General features: G+C 33.8%; 2 protein-coding genes across 3 annotated transcripts; one reads left to right on the top strand and one right to left on the bottom strand.

Moving 5' to 3' along the window:
• The first annotated feature begins 6,937 nt into the window (after nucleotides 1–6,937).
• LOC18589352 (metaxin-like protein) lies at nucleotides 6,938–11,652 on the top strand. Its single transcript, XM_007014289.3, has 6 exons — nucleotides 6,938–7,249; nucleotides 8,672–9,006; nucleotides 9,250–9,326; nucleotides 9,462–9,522; nucleotides 10,634–10,796; nucleotides 11,314–11,652. The coding sequence occupies exons 1-6, from the start codon at nucleotides 7,084–7,086 to the stop codon at nucleotides 11,496–11,498; spliced, it is 987 nt and encodes a 328-aa protein (XP_007014351.3). The 5' UTR covers nucleotides 6,938–7,083; the 3' UTR covers nucleotides 11,499–11,652.
• A 529-nt stretch (nucleotides 11,653–12,181) lies between these two features.
• On the bottom strand, nucleotides 12,182–18,955 carry LOC18589353 (nitrate regulatory gene2 protein). 2 transcript variants are annotated; one of them, XM_007014292.3, is made up of 5 exons: nucleotides 18,860–18,955; nucleotides 16,382–17,619; nucleotides 15,050–15,261; nucleotides 14,094–14,317; nucleotides 12,182–13,235 (listed from the first exon to the last, which is right to left on the bottom strand). In XM_007014292.3, the coding sequence occupies exons 2-5, from the start codon at nucleotides 17,496–17,498 to the stop codon at nucleotides 12,539–12,541; spliced, it is 2,250 nt and encodes a 749-aa protein (XP_007014354.3). In that variant the 5' UTR covers nucleotides 17,499–17,619; nucleotides 18,860–18,955; the 3' UTR covers nucleotides 12,182–12,538. The 2 variants fall into 2 exon arrangements, with proteins under 2 accessions (XP_007014354.3, XP_088666479.1); XM_088810353.1 differs by having other exon boundaries at nucleotides 16,382–17,693; nucleotides 18,860–18,951.
• Nucleotides 18,956–24,892: the final 5,937 nt, after the last annotated feature.

Genomic DNA, 24,892 nt, shown 5'->3' on the forward strand with positions numbered 1-24,892 from the left:
ACAAAGAAATGAAAAAATTCTGTAAAAAAGAAATACAGGATCTTTTAGAGAAAAAACTCATAAGGAAACGTAATTTACCTGGAGCTGTTCTGCTTTCTCTGTTATAAAAATTGCAAAACTAGAAAGATGAACACCAAGATTAGTAATAAATTACAAACCATTAAATAAAGCATTAAAATGGATTAAATATCCAATTCCAAACAAAAAAGACTTGTTACAAAAATTATATAATGCAAATTTTTTTCAAAGTTTGACATGAAATTAGGATTTTGGCAAATCCAAATTAAGGAAAATGAGAGGTATAAAACGACATTTACTGTCCCCTTCGGTCAATATGAATAGAATTTCATGTCGTTTGGTGTAGAAAATGCACCATCAAAATTCGAAAGCATAATGAATGAAACATTTAGTCCATACTGTCAATTTACCATTGTTTACATAGATGATGTCCTAGTGTTTTCTAAAAATTTAGAAAAACAATTTAAACATCTCAAAACTTTTATTAGCATAATTAAGAAAAATGGATTATGTCACGACCCGGAACTCCCATCGAGCCCGTGACAACCGCCGCGAAACCTCGACAGACATTCTTCCCCCGAATGCCTTTCGAGATCTCGCAAGGCTTTTATACCAGTTTTTCCATTCCTCTCTCTTTTTTCTTTTTTTTAATAATAAAATAAAATAAAAATATTAATTAAAATTATCTATTTTAATGTAAAACAATATATATATATTTTTGAAACATCAAAAATTAATTTTCTGCACATAAAAACAAAATAAATTTATACATACTGTAATATAGAAAACTGGAGTATGCAATTTAAATTACAATGACACGTGGACCCTAAATAACTGAAAAGGTTTAAGTCTATAACCTTACTTTCTAGGATGCAACTCCGAAATTTACTTCTCGATGCAATTGACAGTCTACTGCCTATTCTGAGCCTGAAAAATGTATAGGAAGAAAGGGTGAGATTATAAAATCTCAGTGAGTAGACAGACATCATCAAAATAATCTAAAGCCGAGTAATAGGAGACAATTAAAATAATTCATCCCAACCCATATAAATAATTGGATTTCATCCAATTACTCAACATGGCTTATGTACTTTTCAAAAACTTGACCCTTGCCAAAAATCCATTCTCGGGGATACCCCGCGAAGGCATCTTACCGAGACCGCCAAGGCTGTTTATTGTCACACACACAAACACATTTCACCTCTGACAACACAGCCATTCCTCGGCGTTGGCTGAGTCCCAGTTTCATGTGGTGGCCAGCGTGAAGTGTACTCAAATCTTACCTCAGGAGTTATCCTACGCGCCTCTTCAATCGAGGTAAGCTCAATAATTGGGAACCGTGCCCCTCTAATTAGGTTGGCCCACGGAACCCCCGTCACTGCAGTACCCACTTTATAATCCACCAACCAATAAAATCACAATAGTATGACATGGCTCACTTAATACATTCAAGGCAAATCAAAGCAGTTCACATATTCTTTAAATCATAAAAATAACCACTCATACCCACATTTATCATAAGCCATTTAATGTAAAATCATGGATAAACAACATAATCATAGTATAAGTCTCCAATTACTCTGTTTTTGAAATCATTATTAAATTTTCAAAAATTTTATAAAATTATTTTATAAAATCCCATTTTCCCATTAAACACAATAATTTTCCAATTAAACTATTTTTCCATAACATCACACAATTAAATAAATCTACTCTAGATAATTAAGACGATAGTAAGTTTATTCACTGTATTAGGAGTAGATATACTCCTATTCTCAGTCCTCGGGTGTAGTCTTTTACCCGTATCAGATAGCTCACCACCTATCCACAATACATGACACAAAAAAATTCAATAATTTGTGTCAAATCAATATATATTATTTCAAACTCTTATCCATGCGTATGCACTAGATAGGGTGTGCAATGTTTGGATAATCGCTTAATCACAGTGTCCGACCTAACTCGCCTATACACGATGTAAATTTATAAAATCTCCAATTCAACTCCAATTCTATCCATTTCAATTTCAATTATCCAATTATATCCACAATACCTCAATGACTGTGAATGTGGTCCAATTTATCAGTTCAGACCACAAATTACGCTTTTACCCCTAGTGGGTAAAAATTTCAATTTTTTTGCACCAAAAATTTCCATTTACTTTCCAACCTCATAATTCATCATTTTTCTATCTAATTCTCTTAAAATAAAGTCAACCTCATCCTCACACACCATTGGCTAGATTTGGCCTAGAGAAATTCATGGAGAAAATGAATATTTTTCTTATTGTTTTACTCATAAACATGCTAAACTAACACTAAACACTAACATAGTTCAAAATCAAATTAATCTAACAACTTTCTCTCTCTAAACCCATATGATCAGATTTGAATCCATCATCAAAACACATAATTTAACCATGGAAAATAAGGAGAAATGCATGGAAATGATCAATCTTAAGCTAAGCTTGAAAAATCACACCTTTAAACACTTGATTCCTTGAAAAATCACACTTTTTCTTTGAATTTTCTCACTCGAGGGTTTGTTCTTGTTTCTCTCTCTCTCCTGCTGGTTTTGGCTGACCCTCCCAATGAAGAATTCTGAAATTTTCAAGCCTTTTAATAGGCTTAATAAAATATTATTATTTTATTTACCTTTTGAATATTTTATTATTTTATTTTTTTCTAGCCATCTTTTTTACTTTCTTTTTCTACCACTCAATCATCTTCATTTATCCATGTCTTTCATGAAATTTCTAGACTTTTTCAAAGTTTTGGTGGAACAAATTTTTAAAAATTACACTTTTACCCCCGTAAAGTGAAAAATTACGTTTTTACCTTAAAAACTGAAAAATTGCCTATAGACATATTTTTCATCCCTTATACTCATACCATTCTCCAATTTGTCAAATGTGATCTAAATTCTCTCAAAATCTCAAATTTTGTCCGTAGGTGGAAAAATTACGATTTTACCCCTTAATAGTGAAAATTTCGGTTTGACTTCGAATTGATCTTCGAACTCCAAATTACCATTTTGAGTCATCCCTGAACTGTGAAACTCTTAATTTCACCTTAAAATTCCTATTTGAATTAGTTCGAGGCTTAATCGACTCAATGGTACCATTAGGGGCAATATCGTCTTTTAACGATTTCTCAAACTTCCTAAATATACAAACATTCTATCGAGTATGTGAATGACATTATAATTATTTTACAAAGCAGGGTTTGACAGATTAGTAGCCTTCAGATCCAAAATTAGTTTGTTCCAAACCAAAGTAAGATTATTAGGTCATTATGTAACCCAAGGAACTATTACATCGATAGAAAAATTCATAAACTTTGTGAAAAAATTTACTAATCAAATTTTAGATAAAACCCAACTCCAAAAATTTTTAGAAAGTCTCAATTATGTCATTGATTTTTATCTTGACTTGAGCAAAATCTATAAACCCTTGCATGATAGGCTCAAAAAGAATCCTACTCTTTGGAGGCCTACACATACTGATCTTATCAAACAAATTAAATTGCATATTGAAGCACTTGTTTACATCTAGTAAATCCAAGTACCTCAAAAATAGTAGAAACAGATGCCTAGACATAAGATATGGAGGTATTCTTAAACAAGTCAAAAATCAAAAGGAATAAGTAGTCCAATTCACCCCGAAACATTGGACACCTACTCAACAAAATTACAATACTATCAAAAAAGAAATTTTATCAATTGTTTCATGTTTTTCAAAATTTCAAAGTGATTTACTCAATAAAAAATTTCTTCTATGAATCGATTGTAAATTTGTAAAAGAAATTTTACAAAAAGATGTCTAAAATATTACTTTAAAACAATTTTTTACTTGATGACAGGTAATTTTAAGTATATTTGACTTTGACATCAAATATATTAAAGGATAATCAAATTTCTTACTCGAGAATTTTTATAAGGAAAACCATGTCACCAAATTTGAGAGATCAGAAGAAAAAAGAGAAAGAAAAATGAGAGTTCTTTTCCCAAAATCTTTCCCAAATGACCAATCAAATCACGATATGAAATTTGTATTCATGAAAATGAACAAAAGGGCAAAAGTTGCTTAAAAATACTCGAAATTTACCAAGATGCCCAAGATTCAAATGAGCTTGACTCATAAATTAGAAATTGGATTGAACCTCTTTCTCAATCCCCAAAAGTAACTTTGGCACTTGCCTCTCAAATTAAAGAAAACACTCTTCTTAAACCAATTGCTATTACTGCAACAGAATCCTCAAAGGCAAAAAGGTTGTTTTGCACAAACCCAAACCTCTCCAAACTATTTTTCCAACGTCACAAACAATATTCTTTTCTCATAAAAGTTCTACTCAACACTTTCACATTTAGTCGTTCCAAAAAGTTTTATTAATTGAAGAAAGATTTTATGAAAAATCTCATAATGTTGCAATCCAAAAAGCTTTTCAAGGATGGCATTACAAATTGTGAGATCTACAGAAACCCTAACAGTATTATGAAAATATTTTGATTCGAACAGGATCTGTGTTGTTTAAACACTATGCAGAAAAAGATGGCCCTGAATTCATTACTCACTCCAAAGCCCAAATTTTGAAAGTATTAAGATCCATAAACTGGGGAGAAAACGCAAAGTCACTCTAAAAATTTCTTATCAAATTTACGATGGGAACAGACTACCATATGTTTTTCAATTATTGGGACTACTAGCAAGCCTAATTCAATACTTTCCTTTTCAATAATAAACATACTAGACATTCTTGATTAGTATTTTTCAAATAAGGAAACTAATATAAATTTTCACTATGGTTTACCCACTAGTGGAATTGGTTTGGGCCATTGAGAGCGATTTTTCCCTCCAAACTTGATGAACAATACTAAAAGTTTTGCAAAAAATTTCAAACTGAACCAGATCAAGATAAATTACATATCTTTATTCACTTCTTCTCAAAATTTATCATTTTTGGATAACTTCATGAAACTATACATATGATATTAATCTCCAAAATAGTACCCCATAGTAATTAGAACCTTTAAGATCAAGTGGTAGGACAAGTTTGATGATAGAAAATATGATGTACAATATCTTGATAACTGGTTCAAGAACCTAGCATTATGCAAGACAATTGGCTCAGATCAAGAAGCTGCAAGATTTTTACAAGCAAAATCAAATGCAAGTGCATTACTTGCCCAAGTAAGGAATAAACAAGAATATAAAAAAATCATTATAGAAATACTTCAGTCCATTAACTCTAATGACGAAAATGAATAAGAGTACGAGACTTCTGAGTTATTTAACAAAATTGTTGACCTAGATCAAGACGAGGACTACATACCACCGAGAAAGAGCAAGAAGGTAAAAAAACAAAGTGTCTTTGAAAAAGTAAAGAAGACAAAAGCATTTTTCAAGGCATCTTTGCAAAGAAAAAACATCTCTGAAAAACAAAAACATCTTTGAAAATTTGCAAAGCATCTGTGCAAAGCAAAAGCATATTTGAAAAACAATGAAGACAAAAGCATCCTTGAGACTTGCGGGGCATATTTAGCAAAAGAAAAAGAAATTTTTAACATTCAAATCAATTCCTATAAAATTTTCAAAAGAATAATTATTGACAAAAGGGAAGACCTATTTATAAAAAACTCCTAGTTCTTGTTTTAACTATTTATTTATTTTTATATTATATGTAGAATAAATTTGTTCACACCCAAGCTAGGAGCCATTGGCATCTTTAAAACGTAGGCTTGCGTATGACTTGTCCCATTTAAATTATATTTATTATTAAAATATATATATAATATTTTTAATTTAATTCAAAATTAAAATAAAATATAAAAATAATTCACTGGGCTAATGCCGAGTCTGAAAATCCTATTCAAGCCCAACCCATAAACAGATCAAAGTACAAGTGATTATACCTGTCAAAATGGGTCTGGCCCATTGGGCCAATCCATTTTTATCAAATAAAGGGTGGGTTGGGCTTAAAAATTTAGGTCCATATTTAAATCGGGCCTAAATGGGCCAGCCCACCAAATCAGTGGGTTGGGGTGGGCTAAGGCGGGCCAGCCCTATGGGCCAAAAAAATAAATAATTTTAATTAATTTAATAATTTTATATATTCAATTATATAAGATTAATAATTTAATTACCAATAATATTATTTATTTTATATATTTTAATGTGTTTTATTTTTACTTATTAAATTAATAATTTTAATTTATAAATTAAATCATAAAATAATTTTATTATAAAATTATAAAAATAATTTTTTTGAAAAAAATAAAAAATGAGCTGACCCAACACAGTCCATGGGCTAGTAAGAGGTGGGCTGAGTTGAGGTTTTGATGGTCCATATAAAAAATGGACTGATCCGACTCGACTCATATTTTCTTAACTCACAAGGACTTGAGTTGGGTTGAGTCGGGCCAGCCCATATTGACAGTTCTACAAGTGACCATAGTGGTATAAAGCTTATTTCAAAATATACCTACCTTTATAATTTTGATTAAATTAAATTTCATTTATAATATGTTATTGTTAGTAAAATTTGTTTGAAGAAGACTACAACAACTTTTGAGAATTTTGGTATGCATAAGTTCTCTCTTTTTTTAAAGCATAATAATAAAAAAATTAAATTATTCAAAAATATTTAAATAAAATTTTATTCTTTTATTATTTTTAATTAAATTTATATATTTTTATTTGTAGTCAAATAAGATATTTTATTTTTTAGACATATACATATATAAATAAACTAATCTCAAATTGAAAAGCAATTATTAAAATTAATAATGTAATAAAATTTTTATTTTATTATATAAAAAGAATACATATGATCCACTATATAAACTGAAAGTTAAAAATAATAATAATAATAATAAAAAGGAATAAAACCCTACCAAGTAAAACCCCATCAAAAGGCTTGGCCCCTGCGTTCTTCTGAAACTCTTTGGTAAACTCCAAACTCCTTCATAAAATCAAAGAAGGCTTTGATTGCTGTTATTCAGAGTCGTTAGAGTAGATTACAGACAGAGATAGTTAGAGTTAAGGAGGAAAGACGAGAAAGAAAGAGAATGGAGCAAGTGCAAGCGAGGGAAGCAGAGGAGTTCACTCTGGTCACCAGAAAGCCCTACTTTGATCTCCCGACAGCTTGCCCTCTTTGCTTACCTGTTTACATCTATCTCAAGCTTGCCCACCTTCCCTTTCATTTAGAATTCAATTCTGTCTACCCTGATTCAGGTTTTCTTTCTTTATCTCTCTCCCTTTTTTTTCCTTTCTGATTTACTTCAATTGGGTTTCTTTTGTTAAAATTTTTATGCCTTACTTAAATTCTTTGGTGGGCATATGTTTTTTTTTTCTTTCTTTAAATGACCCTATTGCCGTGTCTTTCTTCTGTTAGCAATTAGGTTAAGATCGGATGCAGAGCTAAAATGAATAAATCCCTTGTCCAAATTTTTAATCTAGCTACTTAGTAGCGGAATGATGCATTTTTTGTTGTTGGTTTTATTTGGGGAAGGGAAACTAGAATCCAACTCTTTTGGGAAGGGTATATTCACATACAATTGAGCTAAATGCTGAAGTGTACAATATGCTTTTTAAAACTTTTACTTTTATTTTTTTTAAAAATTTGGGTAGTTTGATTCTCTCAGTTATCTTCTTCCTGGTTATACAATGTGGACATGAGAACATTTATCTATAAGTTTATTTCTTAAAGTAAGTTTGAGATTGAAGTTATAACTTGACCACTATTTAGTGTTACGAAAAGGGGGGTTTTTAACTTTGCTTAAAACGTTTAATGCTGAAGGGTGTTGCTTGGTGTATTCTCTTGTAATCTGGATTGGGGGTTTGGGTAGGATACAAAGTAAGATTACACATTATTATCAAGATGGGTAATTTGCTTGCCTGTAGGAGCATAAATTCTGCCTATTATCAAAACGTATCTAGACTTGGTTTCTTTGAGAACATTTTTTCATAGCAAATTTTCTCAGCTTGTTCATGTTAAGCTTGTGTGGTTTCTTCTGTTTTTATATATGCAATCTGTTAAGGAGGTTGTGTGTCCTCCTTGAATGCTTTGCTGTTGTAAACTTTTCGGGTTTTTAGTTTCTTTCTTTCTTTCTTTTCTCTTTTTTTTAATTGATCTATCCTCTTTGTAAGAAAATTTTGTTTCAAATTGGTTGCTGGATGCTTCTTTTTTAGGGTTTATTACTGTAAATTTTCAATTGGAAGCAGCATGATCTAGTGATGCTTTTGCTGTTAAACAATTTTTTAAAATATGTCTATAAGCATGCTTATTTTAGACATCAAAAAGCTTGAACTTGATGTTTGCCACCATTTTGAGTTTTCTATGAGCCAGACAATGATCCTACTTTTACTTAACTGTTGGTACAAGGTGCAGTGGTGAAATATGATCCATATGGTCAACCTCACACAGTACAAATAGGTTTAGTTGTTATTGTTTTAACTGTTGAAATAATTGGTTGAAGTCCCTTATTGTGAGATATCACTGGTTGTCACTGTCTAATGGCTTGCTTATAACTATTGTGTTTTACTGACCTATTGCTGTAGCATAAACATCTGCATGTCAATTGTGTTTATCATATGCAAATTTGTATTTAAGTAAATAAACATACTCATGAGAATGCGTTTTTATTTATGTGACAGACCAAATTCCTTATGTTGAATCTGGTACTTATGTGGCCTACAATAATGAGAATGGTGGGGTTATTGAGCGTTTAAAGCAAGATGGTATTGTTGATCTGGATTCTGAATTCCAATCAGTCCCTGACTGGATATCAATGAAAGCAATGATTAGCTCTTGGCTAGCTGATGCAATCATGTACGAACTATGGGTGGGGTCTGATGGAAGATCGGCCAACAAGGTTTATTATTCTGATCTCTCATGGCCAATAGGAAAAGTTCTACTCCTAAAGCAAGTATATATTGTAAAGCAGCGTCTTGGAATAACTAAAGACAATGCTGAACAGAGGGAAGATGAGGTTTTACTTTAACCTTTGATTTTTCTATGTCTTATTCTTTTACTCTCTCTCTCTCTCTCTCTCTGTGTGTCTTGTGTGTGGGTGTTCATGCATGTACACACGCATTCATGCAAATGCTTAGGTTTGTGCTACTATGAAAAATCTATACAGGGTAATTTCATATACTGATGTGTGTGTGTGTGTAGCTGTGGTTCAGTACTAAATTTTCAAAATTGTACTTATTTATATAATTTGGGTGGGCAGATTTACAGGAGAGCAAAAATTGCTTATGGAGCTCTGTCCACTAGGTTAGGAGAACAGAACTTCCTCTTTGATGATAGGTAATTCGTATTGATGTCCTGGTGTAGATATTAAAGTCTGTTTGCTATAGAACTTTTGAATAGTTTCCCAAATGGTGTAGTATTTTAGTTAAACCTGAAGGTGATGTACACAGCTGCATTATTACATGTTTGCAGGCCATCAAGTTTGGATGCAACTTTTCTTGGACATGCTCTTGTCACCCTTCATGTTCTACCTGTAAGTAACCTCAGAAGCTATACTTTTGTATTCTAGCTGTTATCTCTGGAAGATGACTTTGGTTAATTATATGGTTGGTTTAAATCATTATAATTTGAACTTGGATTCAAACATCTTATGTGAATTATGCTGAGGAGGACTATCTAGTTCTGTTAAACCTTGAATAAACTGAAAATTTTGAGCTTGCTGGCTAGATGAATAAGCTGCTAAAATTGGGCTGTTGATGGGAGCAACATTATGCAAATTTACATAGCTATAGTTACTGAAAAGAAACATTCATGCCAATTATGTTTCTTCAATAATTTTTATGGCTTTTGCTGATAAGTGGTGTGTTTGAATTACGAATTCCTTCACTTGCATGACAAAGTCAGCATTTATGTCAAACATCAGCATCATTTTATCTCTTTCATGGTTATTATGAATAACTAGATACGTTCTTATAAGAAGAGGTACATGGTACCTGATGGTGTATATCAGACTGCTTTTGGTGCATTGGTAAAATGCCATTATAGCCAAATGCAAAGTAGATGACTCTGAGTGTCCACGGCCAATTAAAGCAAAAGGTTGAGAGGGTATATTAAATTAGATCAGCCTTTAGGACCTTACTCCTATGGGACCACTGATGATTGATTTTGTGCTTTAATGATTTTAATCTTGATTTCAAATTACTTTCTGGTGGATATATATCCAAAAGAAATATAAGTAATAATCAAGCAAGAATTCGATTAAGAATACAGATAATTCCTATGTATGAATGAATTGAAGATTCCAGCATCACAGCTTCTACAATATAGAAGTTTCTCTCTTCTAAGTGTTAGGGGATTTGTTGATTCTGTTCATCGAAAATACTTTATACAGAAGTTATCTATTTATTTGCAATTTGGGCTGCTCATTATATGGTTACAGAATGTTCAAAACTAGATGCTCAACCTTAGACCATACACCAGGTTTTGCTTGGTACAGAAGAAAGGTAGTGATGTAACTGGGTCATTAGATTAAAAGATATTCTTTCTCCATTTCCACATTTCGTACCAAGCAAAGCCTAAATGCATTTCTTCTTGTATCTCTTGGACTTATTTGAAGCGTGTTCCTTGCAATTCTGCAATACTAGGAAAGTTCAGTGCTACGGAGCAAACTCTTGGAGCATGATAACATTGTCAGATATGCAGAAAAACTTAAAATGGAGTTGATTGAGTCTGGTTCATCATCTTCTGGCCCACAATTTCACTCAGTCCCTTCATCATCAGCTCCAAGAACAGATTCCTCAAATTGGAGTAAGTTAGCATTTTCCTTACCTTAATAGTTAAATTTTACTTTGGTTTGTGGCTGTCTGGTCTTGGCCTTCATCATCTTGCTTGAATCATTTTCGTTATACCTATACTTTGCTTTCTTATGTCTAAGCTTTTTTGTGTCCTAAATGTACAGTAACAAGAATTATCCTTTTATTTGCTTTTTCCGTCAAAAGAATTGTAATGAATTAACTGCTATTGGTGTTTTGGCTGGTGTGGTGGTGATGATGTCAGGAATAATTCAGACTATTTTATTTTTGGGGAAACATAATTTGTTTTGATATGTTGAATTTGTTTGAGCAATGAATTTAAATATTGATATGGTTATGTTGTTTTAATGCTGTTGGCTTTGAGGTTGCTAAGTTCTGCATTTGCAACATGTGATGCAACTTTGTAATTTGAATTTATTCCTATATGCTGGATTCTGGAGTCAACTAACTCATTTTGTCAGACAATTTTGAGATCAAGTAAACATGGTTTTCTTCCTGATTTCCCACACTAGGATCAAAGCCCAAGAGCAAACCCAAAAGGGAGAAAACAGATGAGGAGAAAACTTTCAAGAGGAGGGCAAAATATTTTTTAGGAGCCCAGCTACTTGCAGTTCTACTTTTTCTCTCTGTGATGGGTGGATATGATTCCGGTGACATGGAGTTTGACGATGATGATGAAGGCTTCACTTATGATTGAGACAATCTCTCATTTATGTACAAACTTGAGTCCTCTTTCCTAACCGTTTCCGATGATTACTGACAAGGCTAGTACTCTGTTGAGGTTGAATTTGTAATATTGCATTAAAATTGTGGAGAATAAGAGCATTAATTTAAAGATATGATTTGTACAATAGGTATTTTGGTTGGTATCTCTATACTATATTGTGTTACTATATTATTTTTTCTCTGACATAAATGAGTGAAGGGAATAACAAATAATACAATGTATTAGATTAGAGGGTTCAGGAGTAAACCTGTTAATAGCCTTGAAACCATCAGTGTTGTAATAATGCATACGATTATTGTTGCATCATATGTTACAGCATCTGTGGTATGAAGTGGAAATTCATTTTCATTTCTGAAAGGCGTCGGAAGATCAGAAGATGCATTGATTAGATTATAGTAACCAGATTTGGCTCATAAATTGGGAAGCAATAGGGTGTTAAAAAGTTATGATTTACTGGACGTTGGTCACAGTTAGCTGTGGTATGTACTTCTTTTGTTTGGTTTCAAGGGATTTGATTTATTTCAGATAAATTGCGAGCGTGCTGAACTTGCAAAAGAATGGAGTCAGCATGAATTTGCCTTTAACCAATTTGGGCCTACCTAGCAGAAAATATGGCAAGGCATAGTTGTTAACCGTACTTCACTGCATTTGCATTCTTCTTTTGTGGTTTTCCCTTTCTGGGACAATCTACTTGAAAATATTTACAACTTCAATAGCTTTAAGAAAGTATTAGGTCATGTCTTGATTGATTCACAGGAACTCTGCTTGCGTTTCTGTTTAGTTGCTCCCATTGAAATAAGTTAAAATCCTTGGTAGTAGCACCTTGCCTATCTCTTGTGCTGCATGTATAAGGCTTTGATGAATTTTGTCTTGCTTGGTCATGTTGGCAACCAAATATGTGGAAGACTAACTCTAACCTAGCTACCTTGTGCTGGTTAAATAACATTTGTAATTACAGACTCATCCAGACTACCTAGCTCAAAATTATAGATTACATCCCAGAACCACTTTCAATTTTGTGGCAACTTGGCACTTGCCCATTTGTTAACAACTTCTGCATAGCCATCTGCAGAACCAACAGCAAACTCACTCAACGAGCTCATCGCAACAGACATTCCAGCACATAATACCCTTATGGCAACATCAGCCAGTTTCTCCGCTGTCATAACCTCTTCCACCTCATCAACTCTTACCAACTCCATATTTTCCCCACCTCCATACCTCTTAGACCCAACTGGGACAAAGCGAGAATCCTCTTTCAGCTGCTGTGTATAGAGTGACCCCATTCCAGCTGCAAAAAAATCTAGGCCATCCAGCACTGGCGTCTCACGAATAGCATCAAGAAACCTTGACCATTGGATGCAAAGTCCAAATATTCCAAGTGTCCCACTGGACCGACGAGGAGAAAACGACAGCTTTGATGTATCAGGGTCTGACCTCAAGCAGCGGAGGAGCCAACCGCTTAGAGCGTGCAAATAGGATCGCTGAGAAGTGATCCACAACTCAAAACAAGCTCTCCAGTTCCTGAGCTCAGCTTCAAGATTTGCAGCTGATTGGGCTAACCGGTGAGGTTCAGCAGCTGAGATGGAAGACTGCCTTTTTGCTTCCAGCTTTGAAGGTGCACCTGCTAGTAAAAGCTTAGCTTCGTCTAGGGTCCGCTTCTGTGACTTGTGACACTCTGCCATCACTTTCCACATCCTGCCTAACCTGTAGTTTATGAACTGAAGAATTAGTTTGAAATGATATGGATACATTTATTAACTGGACTGGACCATGCCTGCATTGATTGATAAACTAAGTAACATATTTTGCTGTTGACGGTAGCATGGTTCTGGCAAAGAGTTTTCAACTGTGCAACATATTTTTGGGATGTTGACTTGTAGCCAGACCGTATTTTTCTCATATCAGGGGTTCCTAGCAGTAGAAAGAGGATACACTGTGGACAATAATATTTGTACACTGATAGCATCCTGAATTCTGAACCATTCGGTTTTAGAAATCATAATTAAATAATAATATGGTCAATAAGAGTGGCATACTAAAAGGGTGGAATATACCAGAGAATGAGAACATGTCAAACTTCTTTAACAATAAAGATAACGAGCAAATATCAAACATTGAGCATGCACGATAATAAGATCACCATGTTGTTAATCATGCGTGTTTCTAAGACTACATATAAGTATATATTGGTTCAGAAAAATATCTAGTCAAGCAGGATGTCATATGACCATAATGTGCACTGGAAGTGTTCTTTTGATTACTGCATGGATCCAGCTTAATGATGTTTGGGGAATGGCAAAGACCAAATCTTGATGCCATTACACAATGAAAGCCTCCTTTTTTTTTTCTCAGCACTGTAAGGGATTCATCAATGACAATAAAGTTGCCATTAAAGAACAGGAAACCATCATTATAGATGACAACATATTCATACTTCAAACTTTTTACCACTTTCTGTGGTAAAAGCTGGCATTTTCTTTGATGGCTCCAGTATATAGGCTATGGTTGTCTGTGTGGGCAAACATAAAAGTGAGCAAATAAAATATTGCGAAACTGACATACCCTTGTACCAATTCCAGAAGTTGAGGCTGCAACTCCTCATCCCTTAGGGTTTCAATTCTCTTTGAAATAGCTTCAACTGAATGTATTGACACCTTTATCTGGGTGTGCAGATCTCTAATTGCTGCCCTTGTTTTATCAACCGCATGTGGGTCCTCTCCCTTCACATCTTGGTTTCTGAGTTGTCTGCTTTTCTTCTCATAAGCAATTCGAACCTTTTCTGCAGACTACTCAGAAAGGTATACATTCAGTTTCCTCTATTAACTGGAAAACACAGTTATTATTCTAATGGAATCTAATAGGGCACCTCACTTGAAAATTCAAGGAGTAAATACTTCCTTTTAGAAAAAAAAAAAAAAAGTAGTAGTATTTCTCATGATTATGAATATTAAGAATCAATCGCTGCAAATTTTATAAACAAGGAGCAGCTATTTCCAATGGGAAGATAAGATTAAAGCCAAGTTTGAATATAAAAGCAAAGTCCCTTAAGGCATTATGCTCGTTAATGTATTTGACCAAAAGGTTCCTGCCGGACTGATTCTTCCTAGAGCTTACTTTGCAGCATAATCTATTCTTTAGATCTCTGAGGTTGAACTGAAAGCATCAATCTCTTGTCAGAAATGAAAAGAAGGAAAGAAATAAATCACCCACAACTAGCAAGCAACCCCAATGAGTGAATTAAATTTTTGAATACAGCCATATTCACCACTTGACCTCAAGGAAGCAACAATACTGGTTATCTTAAAATTCTGTTTTTTTTTTCTTTTAAAAAAAATTTTCCCCTGAGAAGTTGCCAAGATTGATTTGAATGTAGAAGATGAAGTTGTATTTCATTTTTTCTTCAACCTTTTCCTTTAGTCATCATTACTTTTCATTAACAAAAATCTATTTGAACAGTGGTTACCAATATCAACCCAAGCGATAACTACACTGTGTGAGTTTAAGTTTAGGAAGTTTACCTTGACTTCCTCATAAAGTTTCTTCTCCCAGGCCCACAATCTATCCAATGTTGATTGGTGGCTACCATTAAACATGCAGGATTCTTCTGATAAGTCACTGCTGCTTTCATAACCTGCCTCTTTGGAACTTGAAGAATTGATTAAGAATCTTGATGAGGATGAGCGTGATGAAGCTGAGCGTAATAAAGCAACCGGGTTCAACATTTTCAGGGCTGTAAGAATAAATATTTCAAATCAATATGCTGCAACTTAAATGATCGGAAATAAGTACTCAAACAACAGATAGTCTTTCATGATGTAACACTATCACTGCCAAAGCTTGGCATGTTGCATAACAATTAGAGTAAATTGATAGTGGCATCCTTGCTCTACATGCTTTATGTCTAACTTCAGCCAATGTCAATGCAAGATATGAAGACATTGATAAAATTTTATATCAGAATCTTCTTACAACACTAGCTTGTCATTTTGATTCAAAGCAGCTTCCATATATTTATTTATTCTGAGTTGCTTCGAATTTCAACTAATTGCGAACAAAACATTAGGTTAATTGAGTAGGGACAGCGGTTGAAAATCCCAGCTTTTTTTGTTTACAATACTAGCAATGTCCTCTGATGTGATGAATGGTTAATTGCTTCTATGCCCTGTTCAACTCATAACTTCATGAAGAGTATGTCAACAGCACAACTAAAACTTGTGATAAAATCAATTTGCAGTTTTTCAACAAAGCATCATATTCACCAGAAATAATTAGTATCAACAAAAGGAATGTGATATCACACAATCCTGTCATGAAACATTTGCTTTATATTCAGAATGCACCACAAACATTTATGAGCTGGTGATGTCTCAAATACATGTTAGCTGCTTGAAAGTCTCTGTGGCATCAGGTGTACAGAAGAATGTTCAGGGAAGAAAACCCTCTCATCATTCTCTGACTAAATCCTTTGTGCAATGTTCAGATAATTAAAAACTCAAAGTAGAATGTTGAGATTTGAATTTAGCATTTCTAAGTAAAGCTACTACCAGCCTATGAGGTCAAGTTGTTGACAGTAGCAAAGACAAAGCATTCTGTATTCGGACATCTAACAACCTAATTTTGAACTTCATATTTTCTTATCGGAATCCAAATTTAGGGGCATCCCCTATTTCAATTGCATCAAAGCAGATTCTTATTCAGATCATAAAGAGCCTTACCACATTTAACTAGAGCTTGCTCATGGGTTGGGATTGCAAAGAACCAACTATGAAAAAACAAAGTGGCTAAGGAATTGAATCAATGCACATAGTGAGCCAAAAAAGAAAAAAGAATGCTGTGGTGTTAATTTCAACCTGTAAGCTCATTTGAGGTTGATGAGTACAAAGCTCTGCTAGCCTCTAACAATGCTGAGACTTCATTTGCTGCATCGCAAGCTACCATGAATTGAGCTTCAAGATCCTTGATAACTTCTGCCATGCTTGTTGGCCTTCGGTTTACATAAACAGTAAAACCTGGTGTTTCTTCTTTAGCTTCATTTCCACCAAGTGCCGTTTCTTTGTTACTGACTTCAACTTGCCCTGCAGTTTGTGCTCGTAGTACTTCTATGCTGACTTTCCCTTGTGCTTCCAAATCTTTTACTTCGTGCTCAGTCTCATTTCCACTATCTATTTCCTCCTCATCCTCATCAACATCTTCAACAGTAACTTCTTCTCTAGTATAGTTTGTATTCACTTTAGACTTTTCTTCTGTCAAATTCGCCATACTCTCAGGTTCTTCTTGTTCGGTTTCATCTTCTTCTAAATCAGGAATTCCTTCTTCCTCCCTGACCTGCCTTAGTCCTCTGATATCATCCTCCATGACAGCCTGATCAAGACTGCTTCTGTTGGGATAGCCATAGTAGTCTAATGATGAAAATGGGTTCCAGAAAAAGTCCCATTGTGATGTTTGAGGTGAAGGAGGAGGTATGTTGGGTCTATTGTTGGGAGAATAAGAGAAGAACGAAGAATTCATTGGTGAGGATTGCATTGCAAAAATACCATCAATGCCATAATGGTGTACTGGGGAGTAAGTTTCAATTCGGACAGTTTCAGGTGATTGAGGTCTCTCCTCAACTGAAACTGCAGGGTTGCCACCTGATCTCAGGTAATTTAGTTTCAAAGTGGACTTGGGATTAGATTGAATGGCTGCAGGTGAGAAGGATGAGGGAGAAATCGATATGAAACCAGGACTTGCTTTCTTGAGGGGTGTGAAAGGTGGGGTTATAAATGAATCTAATAAGAATTCACGGGGCTCATCTCCTTCAATATAATCTCGAAGAGCTGCAGAAACTCTTTTTAAGGATTGGATGTAGGCTACATGCCCCGAGGCAAATCGGGTTCTTTGCTCTACTGCCTGTTTAATGAAATTCTTTCGATCTTTACAAAGTTGAACTGCCTCTTCATCATCCAGTTTTGATGTAGAACATCCCATGATTTACTTCCTTCTTTACTCCCTTATAATACACTGTGAATTTTTAAGACTTGAACCAAAGCAGAAATCCCAAGGGTGCTCCTCAGTATTTCTCACAAGATTCATATGGATTTTTCCCAGGCTGTTCAGCAAAAACAAATGACTTCAAGAACTTGAACCATCTTGATGAAACATTATCAAGCAGGAAAAGATTTCCTGAGAAGTGAAGTTAAGGACAGGTAAATTAACACATAAACAGATTCTTTAGCTGATATGCTAGGGAACAATTTTGAAAAGCTATGGTGCTTCTTTCCTTAAATTTCAAGTCTTAGAACATTTCAAACCTGTGCACCAGAACAAAGAAATGGACATTCATTGAAGATTTCTCCATAAATTCTCCCAAAAACCAAAGAAAATGTTCAGAAAATTTGGTGTATCTTCCGAGTAAGAGATAATTTACAGAACACAAGCTACAAAGCCTAAGACAAAGATGAATAAATTTGTTATAAATGTTTGAGATTGCAGTGTTATAATTTAGAATAAAGAATATACAGTTTAACACAAATGATCAACGCATGAAAATTTACTAGCCTTTTAACAGTAATAACATAAGCTGACTGAAAATAAAATGGTAATAACCTAAGAAGAAAAATGCATAGGAACCTGAATGAAGATGAAAGACACAGAAATATAATCCAAAAGAGAGAGAGATTGCAGAATCACAATGTTCAGTTACAAGGCAGCCAGAAAAAGGACACAACAAAAGAAGGTAGATGAAAATTCTCAATGGAAAGAAAAGAAAAACATTAATTTAGACTTAATCAAATGTTGAAATTCTCAATGGTTTCATTTGATGAGTACAAAAACAAAGATGAAAATTCCAATCACTTGCTGCTATTGAAAATTCAAATGAACTGTTCATTAGAAGAAAAATCACCACAAACATCTGATTTTTTTCTTGAAGAAGGAAAGAATGAAGAATAAACAGTACCCACTTTAGAACTATGCAGAATGGGTTGGAAAAAAAAGATAATAGAAAAGCATTCCAAAGTTAATGAAAACAACCCACTTTTGTACATAAATGAAACATTAAAATAACTTTTTCAGTTACAAAAATAAAGCCAATAACCACAAGAATTCAAGATAGTAATCATATAAAAACATCATGAAAAAAACCCAGATAACAAAACAAAATTTAAAGTCTTTTGAAAAAAAAAAAGAGTCATTTAGGACAGAGAAACAACAAAAGTGCTTCAAAATGAAGCAAAACAAGCTAAACAAAGCATGAAAATTTAAACCCATAAAAAAAAAGAAAGAAAGATTTACCATTTCATTGTTATAATAGACTGTCATTACAAAAAAAAAAAGAAAAAAATTCATACCAGGGAAGAAATGTAGGCGGGAATAAGATGGAGTTGCTTGGGGTTTGATGAGAGAGAGAGAGAGAGAAAGAGAGACGTTAAGAAAAGCAACGGTCAAAAGCCAAGTAAAAGAGAAAGTGAGAAAATTAAAATATATAAAAAAAAACAAAAAAAAAGTTTCAGGTTGGAGAACTAACTAAAGTAAGAAAACGAGTGGGGGGACAAGGAATATGAACTTGTCAGAACGTTTGCCCTTCATGCTTGACTTTATTTCAATAATGCCACCCAGTCGTATTTCGTGAGTTCCGTCAAATGACAATTGTACCCATCCCCTACACGCTGGAATTGCCTTGCTGCGATTTGTTTGCTTTTGATTATTGTTTTGAATAAAATCATGCCACTTGCGTTTTAAACGGTTGGAATGTTTGGGCTTACAATGCATGATTGATGGTGATTGTGCTTTTAATATCAATGAAAAAACACAAGCTAAATACTGTTTTTATTTGTTTACAAGAGTAATATCATATAGACATAATATTTGAAACAAATTTTGAAGTATTTAAAAAAATTTAAAAATTAGAAGATAAATAAATAAAAGATCTTGGATCTATAATTAAAGATTTTCCATTAACTTTACTTTAAATTGGAAACATGAACTTGTGACATGTAAACTTTTATATTAAGTGAAATTTATACTTTATACACAAAAAACCATTCCATTAATGATAGTATTTGTTAATTAACATATATTAGGAAGAGATGGAATGATTATTGAGTTTGTAAGTAAGGGTCGCCCTTAGTTAGTATTATTGAGGCAAACCCACAATTGTTATGTGACCAAACATTGATTTAACCCATGCTCATAACATTAAATGGTTGAGATTTGATAACTAAGAATGGGATTTAGCCATTTTATCTCTCCATTCCTTTTGACCAACGTTGCAAAATGTAGCATACTGTGTTTGGTGAACCACTTAATACTTAAGTGTCAATAATTAAGGATCTTTGTCTTTGGCTTTTGACTTATTTTTAATCCTTTTTTTAGTACTTTACTCATTTAGGTATATGTAGTTCTAAATTTAGGATCAATGTGATTAGGATTAGCTACTTGATTCACAAGCTTGATAAAAGTTTAAAACAATTTACATATTCTTTATTTTCTCACTAAAGTTAACTTTTCCTTTTATCTTTTTTTTTTTTTTTCCATGGACACAAAGAACCTTCCATCCACTGCCAAGTGCCAAAAGGTGGAAGAGATGAGGATTGTACTGAACCGGATTTACATTTTAAACATCACTTCCAAAAATCAAATGTTTTAGAGCCGTTTGATTATATCCACTGATGGGTGGACCCATTAGTATTTTGGACACATGTCTTCTTGTCAATGGCTAATCATTGCATGATGAAAATAATTCTACCGAAAAAAGATGGTGCATAGTTTTGGTTAATTTAATCTCATTTCAAGGAGAAATTTGGCCCAAAACAATTACTGTAGAGAATTTTGAAAAGCAAAAAAGGGGAGTCGGCTCTAAAGAAAAAGAGGCACCACCGGTCCCAGAGAAAGACTGGGGATGCCTCGGTAACGGCATACTCCGAAATCCCCCACCACTTTATAACCAATTATCAGAAATGCCATTGTAGAGGAGTTCACTCATCCTACCACATAACAATTTGTATTAGATTTGTATCAGATTTGATCAAGAGTGGGTTTGGGTCCAGTTGGCGTCATTTTCTGTTCAAGTCATTTCGGCATTTATTCATTTGTTTGAATTATCTCGAATTTCGCTCATAATTAAACGGATTTTGTTTCATAAATCTTACTTAAAATTTTATTACTTTAACATGAATTAAATGTTTAGTTTTTTTAAATGAGCTTTTGCATGTAATTAAATTTTATATTTCATGAAAAATTATTTAATTTCAAGTTTGATCAATTTTAGTTGTTATTACTGGCTTAAGTCAGACTAATTTCGAATTCAAATCATTTTATATTAGGGTCACTTTGAAATTTAAATTTTTTTAAATTCAAATTTTTAATTAATTTTAACTTGGTTAAATTTAGATTTTTTTTGAGCAAGTATTGGAATTCGAGTTCATTCTACTTACCCTAAATTTGATATGTAACAAAAAAAATCCTCTATTATAAGTTGAAATGCAACCATTTATACTTAATTCTAACTAAATTAAGGGTTTCTTGCAGACCCTGTACGGTGGGATTTGCAAATATAAATCCCCCGTCCCCTCTCGTGCCCCACATTCATATGTTCACGCCATTGGTCCTTTTGTCTATTAAAATAAGATAATGGCAATTGCTTGTTGGCCCACTCCAGTTAAAAAAAAATAACCTTACTTTTTTTTTTTTGAAAAGGTGATAATTCATTCATCATAAAGATCATTGCTACAGCCAACAAGGAGGAAAACCAACGTCCAAGCTACCAGATAAAATTGCAAAGAAAACAAAGTACTTATCTACAACATCCAAAACCACCCTTGCCTTCCCCAAAAAGCAACATATACATCTCCCATCAAACAAAAAGAGATTAGCAAAACATCAAAACAAACAAGAAGAGGAGATCCGGACTTGACTCATAACTAAAATACCTATACAACCAGGTTGTTCATACACAATCTACAAAAGTAATAGCAAAAGTATAGAAGCTCCCTCGTACACTTCAAAAATCTTTTCTGTTCATTGGTTGTCCACACGAACCGCAACCTTTTCAGCCTCATGAAAACCACTTGTCCAAAGCGCCTCTAATGATCTTGAATAGACGGAAACAAAAAAAAAAAAAAAAAACCAACACAAACCACAATAGACAACAATAAGCTGCCATGACCAGGAAAAACCAACATTCATTGTAATCCTGATGCGCCCTCAACCCCTTCATCCAACTCATTAGTTACCCATATAAATTCTTTCGATCTTTGCACCTCGATTTTGGTTAAGTAATCTGCGACTTCGTTTGCTGATCTGGGTATTTTCCTAAAACTCCATCCCCTCAGTTGAGTTTTGAAAGACTCCATTTGCATCATTGTGATCTCAATCTCCATGGGGCCACTGATGGATCCTTTGCCCACTTCACTGCCTTTTTCGAATCACTTTCTATGATAACGTTAAAGGTGGTAGCCCATCATGAAGTTGCAACTATTTGAAGAGCCTTTTTGATAGCCATGGTTTCAACCGTATTAGCATTCATCACATCAACACACATCGAAAATTGTATTAAAATTCTACCCACCTCGTTTCTAAACACCACCCTAATTCTAGCCTCACCTAGATTACCATTGGAAGCTCAATCCACATTAAACTTAATGCTTCCGTTAAATGGTGGCTACCATGCCTCAATAGGTTTTCCAAGTTTGGATCTTTTTAGGGGCAGCTCTTATATTTGGCATTTGTTCCAAATTCGACACAGATATATTTAAATTTGGCCATTTGGCATTTGCCCACTAAGCAACATGTAACTTCATTATATCATAAACTTGTAAACAATCCCACATTCCGCTTTTAAAAAGAACATCATTTCTAGGAAGCCAAATTGACCATATTATCCCCAAAAATGCCATTCTCCATATATTCCCATTATTTGTTGTCTTACCAGCCACATTCCAACTAAGAAAATAGCCAAGTGGGTCTCTGTGATTAACCCACATCAGCCCCCAATTGTTTGCCCACCGGTGCCAAGTTTTCCATGTCTCATCGCAAGTGAAGAATAGGTGCGCCACAGATTCCAATTCTTTTCTAACACAATAAACAGCAGGCAACATCATGTCTAAGCAACCATTTCCTCATCAATTCCTCCCTAACTACAATTTTCCCTTCAATCAATTGCCATTCAAAAACCTACACTTTAAGTGGAGCTAGTCTCTTCCATAAATCAAGCATTCCATGGTTCAATTTCAGCACATGTCTACAAAACGATTTAGAGGTATATAAGCCACTAGTGGTGCCTTTTCAAATTAATCTGTCATCAAAGTTTTTCTTGAGAAATTGCTCATCTAGTAACATACTAAAATCAGCCCATTGGTTTTCCTCCCAACCAAAAGATTCCTTCTAATTTCAATTTGCCATTATCGCTTTTCCTCCACCCACTCTCCAAATTGTTCAATAGTTCCACGTTTAGTAGTTGCCAAAGTAAAAACTCTCGGAAAGCTTTCTTTCAAAACAACCCTCAATCTACTGTTCATTTCAAAAATAAATTTTTTTGCCATCACCAACCACAAACCTCATACCGTTCTTTACCACTCATGGCCTACCATCTATTGAAAAAAGTGGATTCATAATATTCTTCCAAACTCCCAAAATCATCTTATATTTCCTCCAATAAGCAACAAGTTTTCATTAGTACCTCTAATTTTTTCAATAATTATTTTCCTCCATAAGCTTTTGGACTCATTTCCAAAATGCCAAATCCATTTATTGAGCAACTCATTCCCAAAAATAATAGGACATTGCTCAAATATAAAAGAAAAAAAGAGAAAAAACACTCTCTGTTAACTCCATATGTTTTTTTATGATAACAAAATATTTTTTTCATTAATGTCTAACCTCACTATTTAAGTGTGTAGGATATAGTTTATTTCCCCTAACAAATTTGTTAATTAAGGGCAAGTCAAGATGCTTGCTAAATTTGAAGATGAGTTAATTAGTTAAAGAAAGAAGAAAAAAGTGATTAGTAAAGATAGAACATTATTAACTGATTAACAATGAGCCTTAACCAATTAAGGTATAACTAGACATTGACTTAAAGCAAGATAGAGGACCCTTAATCAGTTAGCACCAGGCTTAACTGATTAAGGAAGTGCTGGAAGCTGAATTTAAAGACATGCTATTTGGTTAAGAAGTTTGGTTAATCAGTTAGAGCACATAGACCCAATACCTTCAAATGCCAAAATCAAGTTTAAAAAGATAGTTGACCATTGAAGGGAGCCAAAATGGAAAAGTTCAAAATCTGAAGATTTTTAGTTAATTAAAGCTGATTTTAGTCAGCTATGGTTGAAAAAAGTAGAGCTTCAACCAGTTGAGGGAAGAGTTAACTAATTAAAGGAACACTATTGTGCAAAGAAAAATGAAAACAGAAAGTTTGTAATCGGTTAGAGCCTGTCGTAACCAGTTAGAGGAAGTTTACTAAACAAGAAAAGCTTGAAGACAGAGATCTCTTAATTGGTTGAGCCTCCTATAATCATTAACACAGAGCACATAGCAGTAAGACAGTACAAGGTAGAGAAACTGTAATCAGTTAGAGTTGCCTGTAACCAATTAGCCGAACTTTATCTATCCTTTTGAATTTAAATACTAGAGGACAAAATAACGGCTAGAATAGCATCAAAGTTGTTCGTAACAGCTAGAATTTGTCTTGAACAATAAAATCTGTCTTCCCAAGTATAAATTGAAGCTCCAACTATCAAAGAAGGTAGATTGAAGCACCAAAGAGCCATTTTGAGCAAAAAAGCCAAAGTACCTTCACCAAAAACACTTGTTTTTCATTTTTATCCTTGAAAAAGTGTTTGGGCTTGATTGTAATCTTTTTAAATCTATAAAAATAATTTGTTGTACTTCCTTTTCTTCTTTTTCTTGGGAATTAGAGTGTGAAAAGTACTCTAAAAACTATTATAAGGGATTAGAGCTTGGGTTAGAAGCTAACCTTGTAAAAGCTTAGTGGAAGCTGTTAATTCCATTGGTATAGTGAAGTTGGGTTGAAAATCCTTGATCAGGAGATCAAGGCAGTGGATGTAGGTCAAGGGGATCGAACCACTATAAATACTTATACATTGTTCACTTTTCTCTACTTTTCCTTACTTAGTGTTTTTTTAACTATAACAAGTTTTAAATTTTCCTTCCTCTAGTTAATTAGGAGCTCTATTAACTGAAAATGGCCAACTTTAAAATTTTTACTGCTATTTACCCCTTCTAACACACCAACGGGACCAATAAGTGGTATAAGAGCCAAACCCTCAATTTAAGACTTAACATCTTTAGGTGAGATCCATATGGGTTTGCCAAAGTCTGTTGTTACAAGCCATGTTAAAAAAGATTTTGTTGCATTTTAATGC

This window comes from Theobroma cacao, chromosome 9 (assembly GCF_053813885.1).
Source record: "Theobroma cacao isolate CCN51 chromosome 9, ASM5381388v1, whole genome shotgun sequence".
Taxonomy (NCBI): Eukaryota; Viridiplantae; Streptophyta; class Magnoliopsida; order Malvales; family Malvaceae; genus Theobroma; species Theobroma cacao.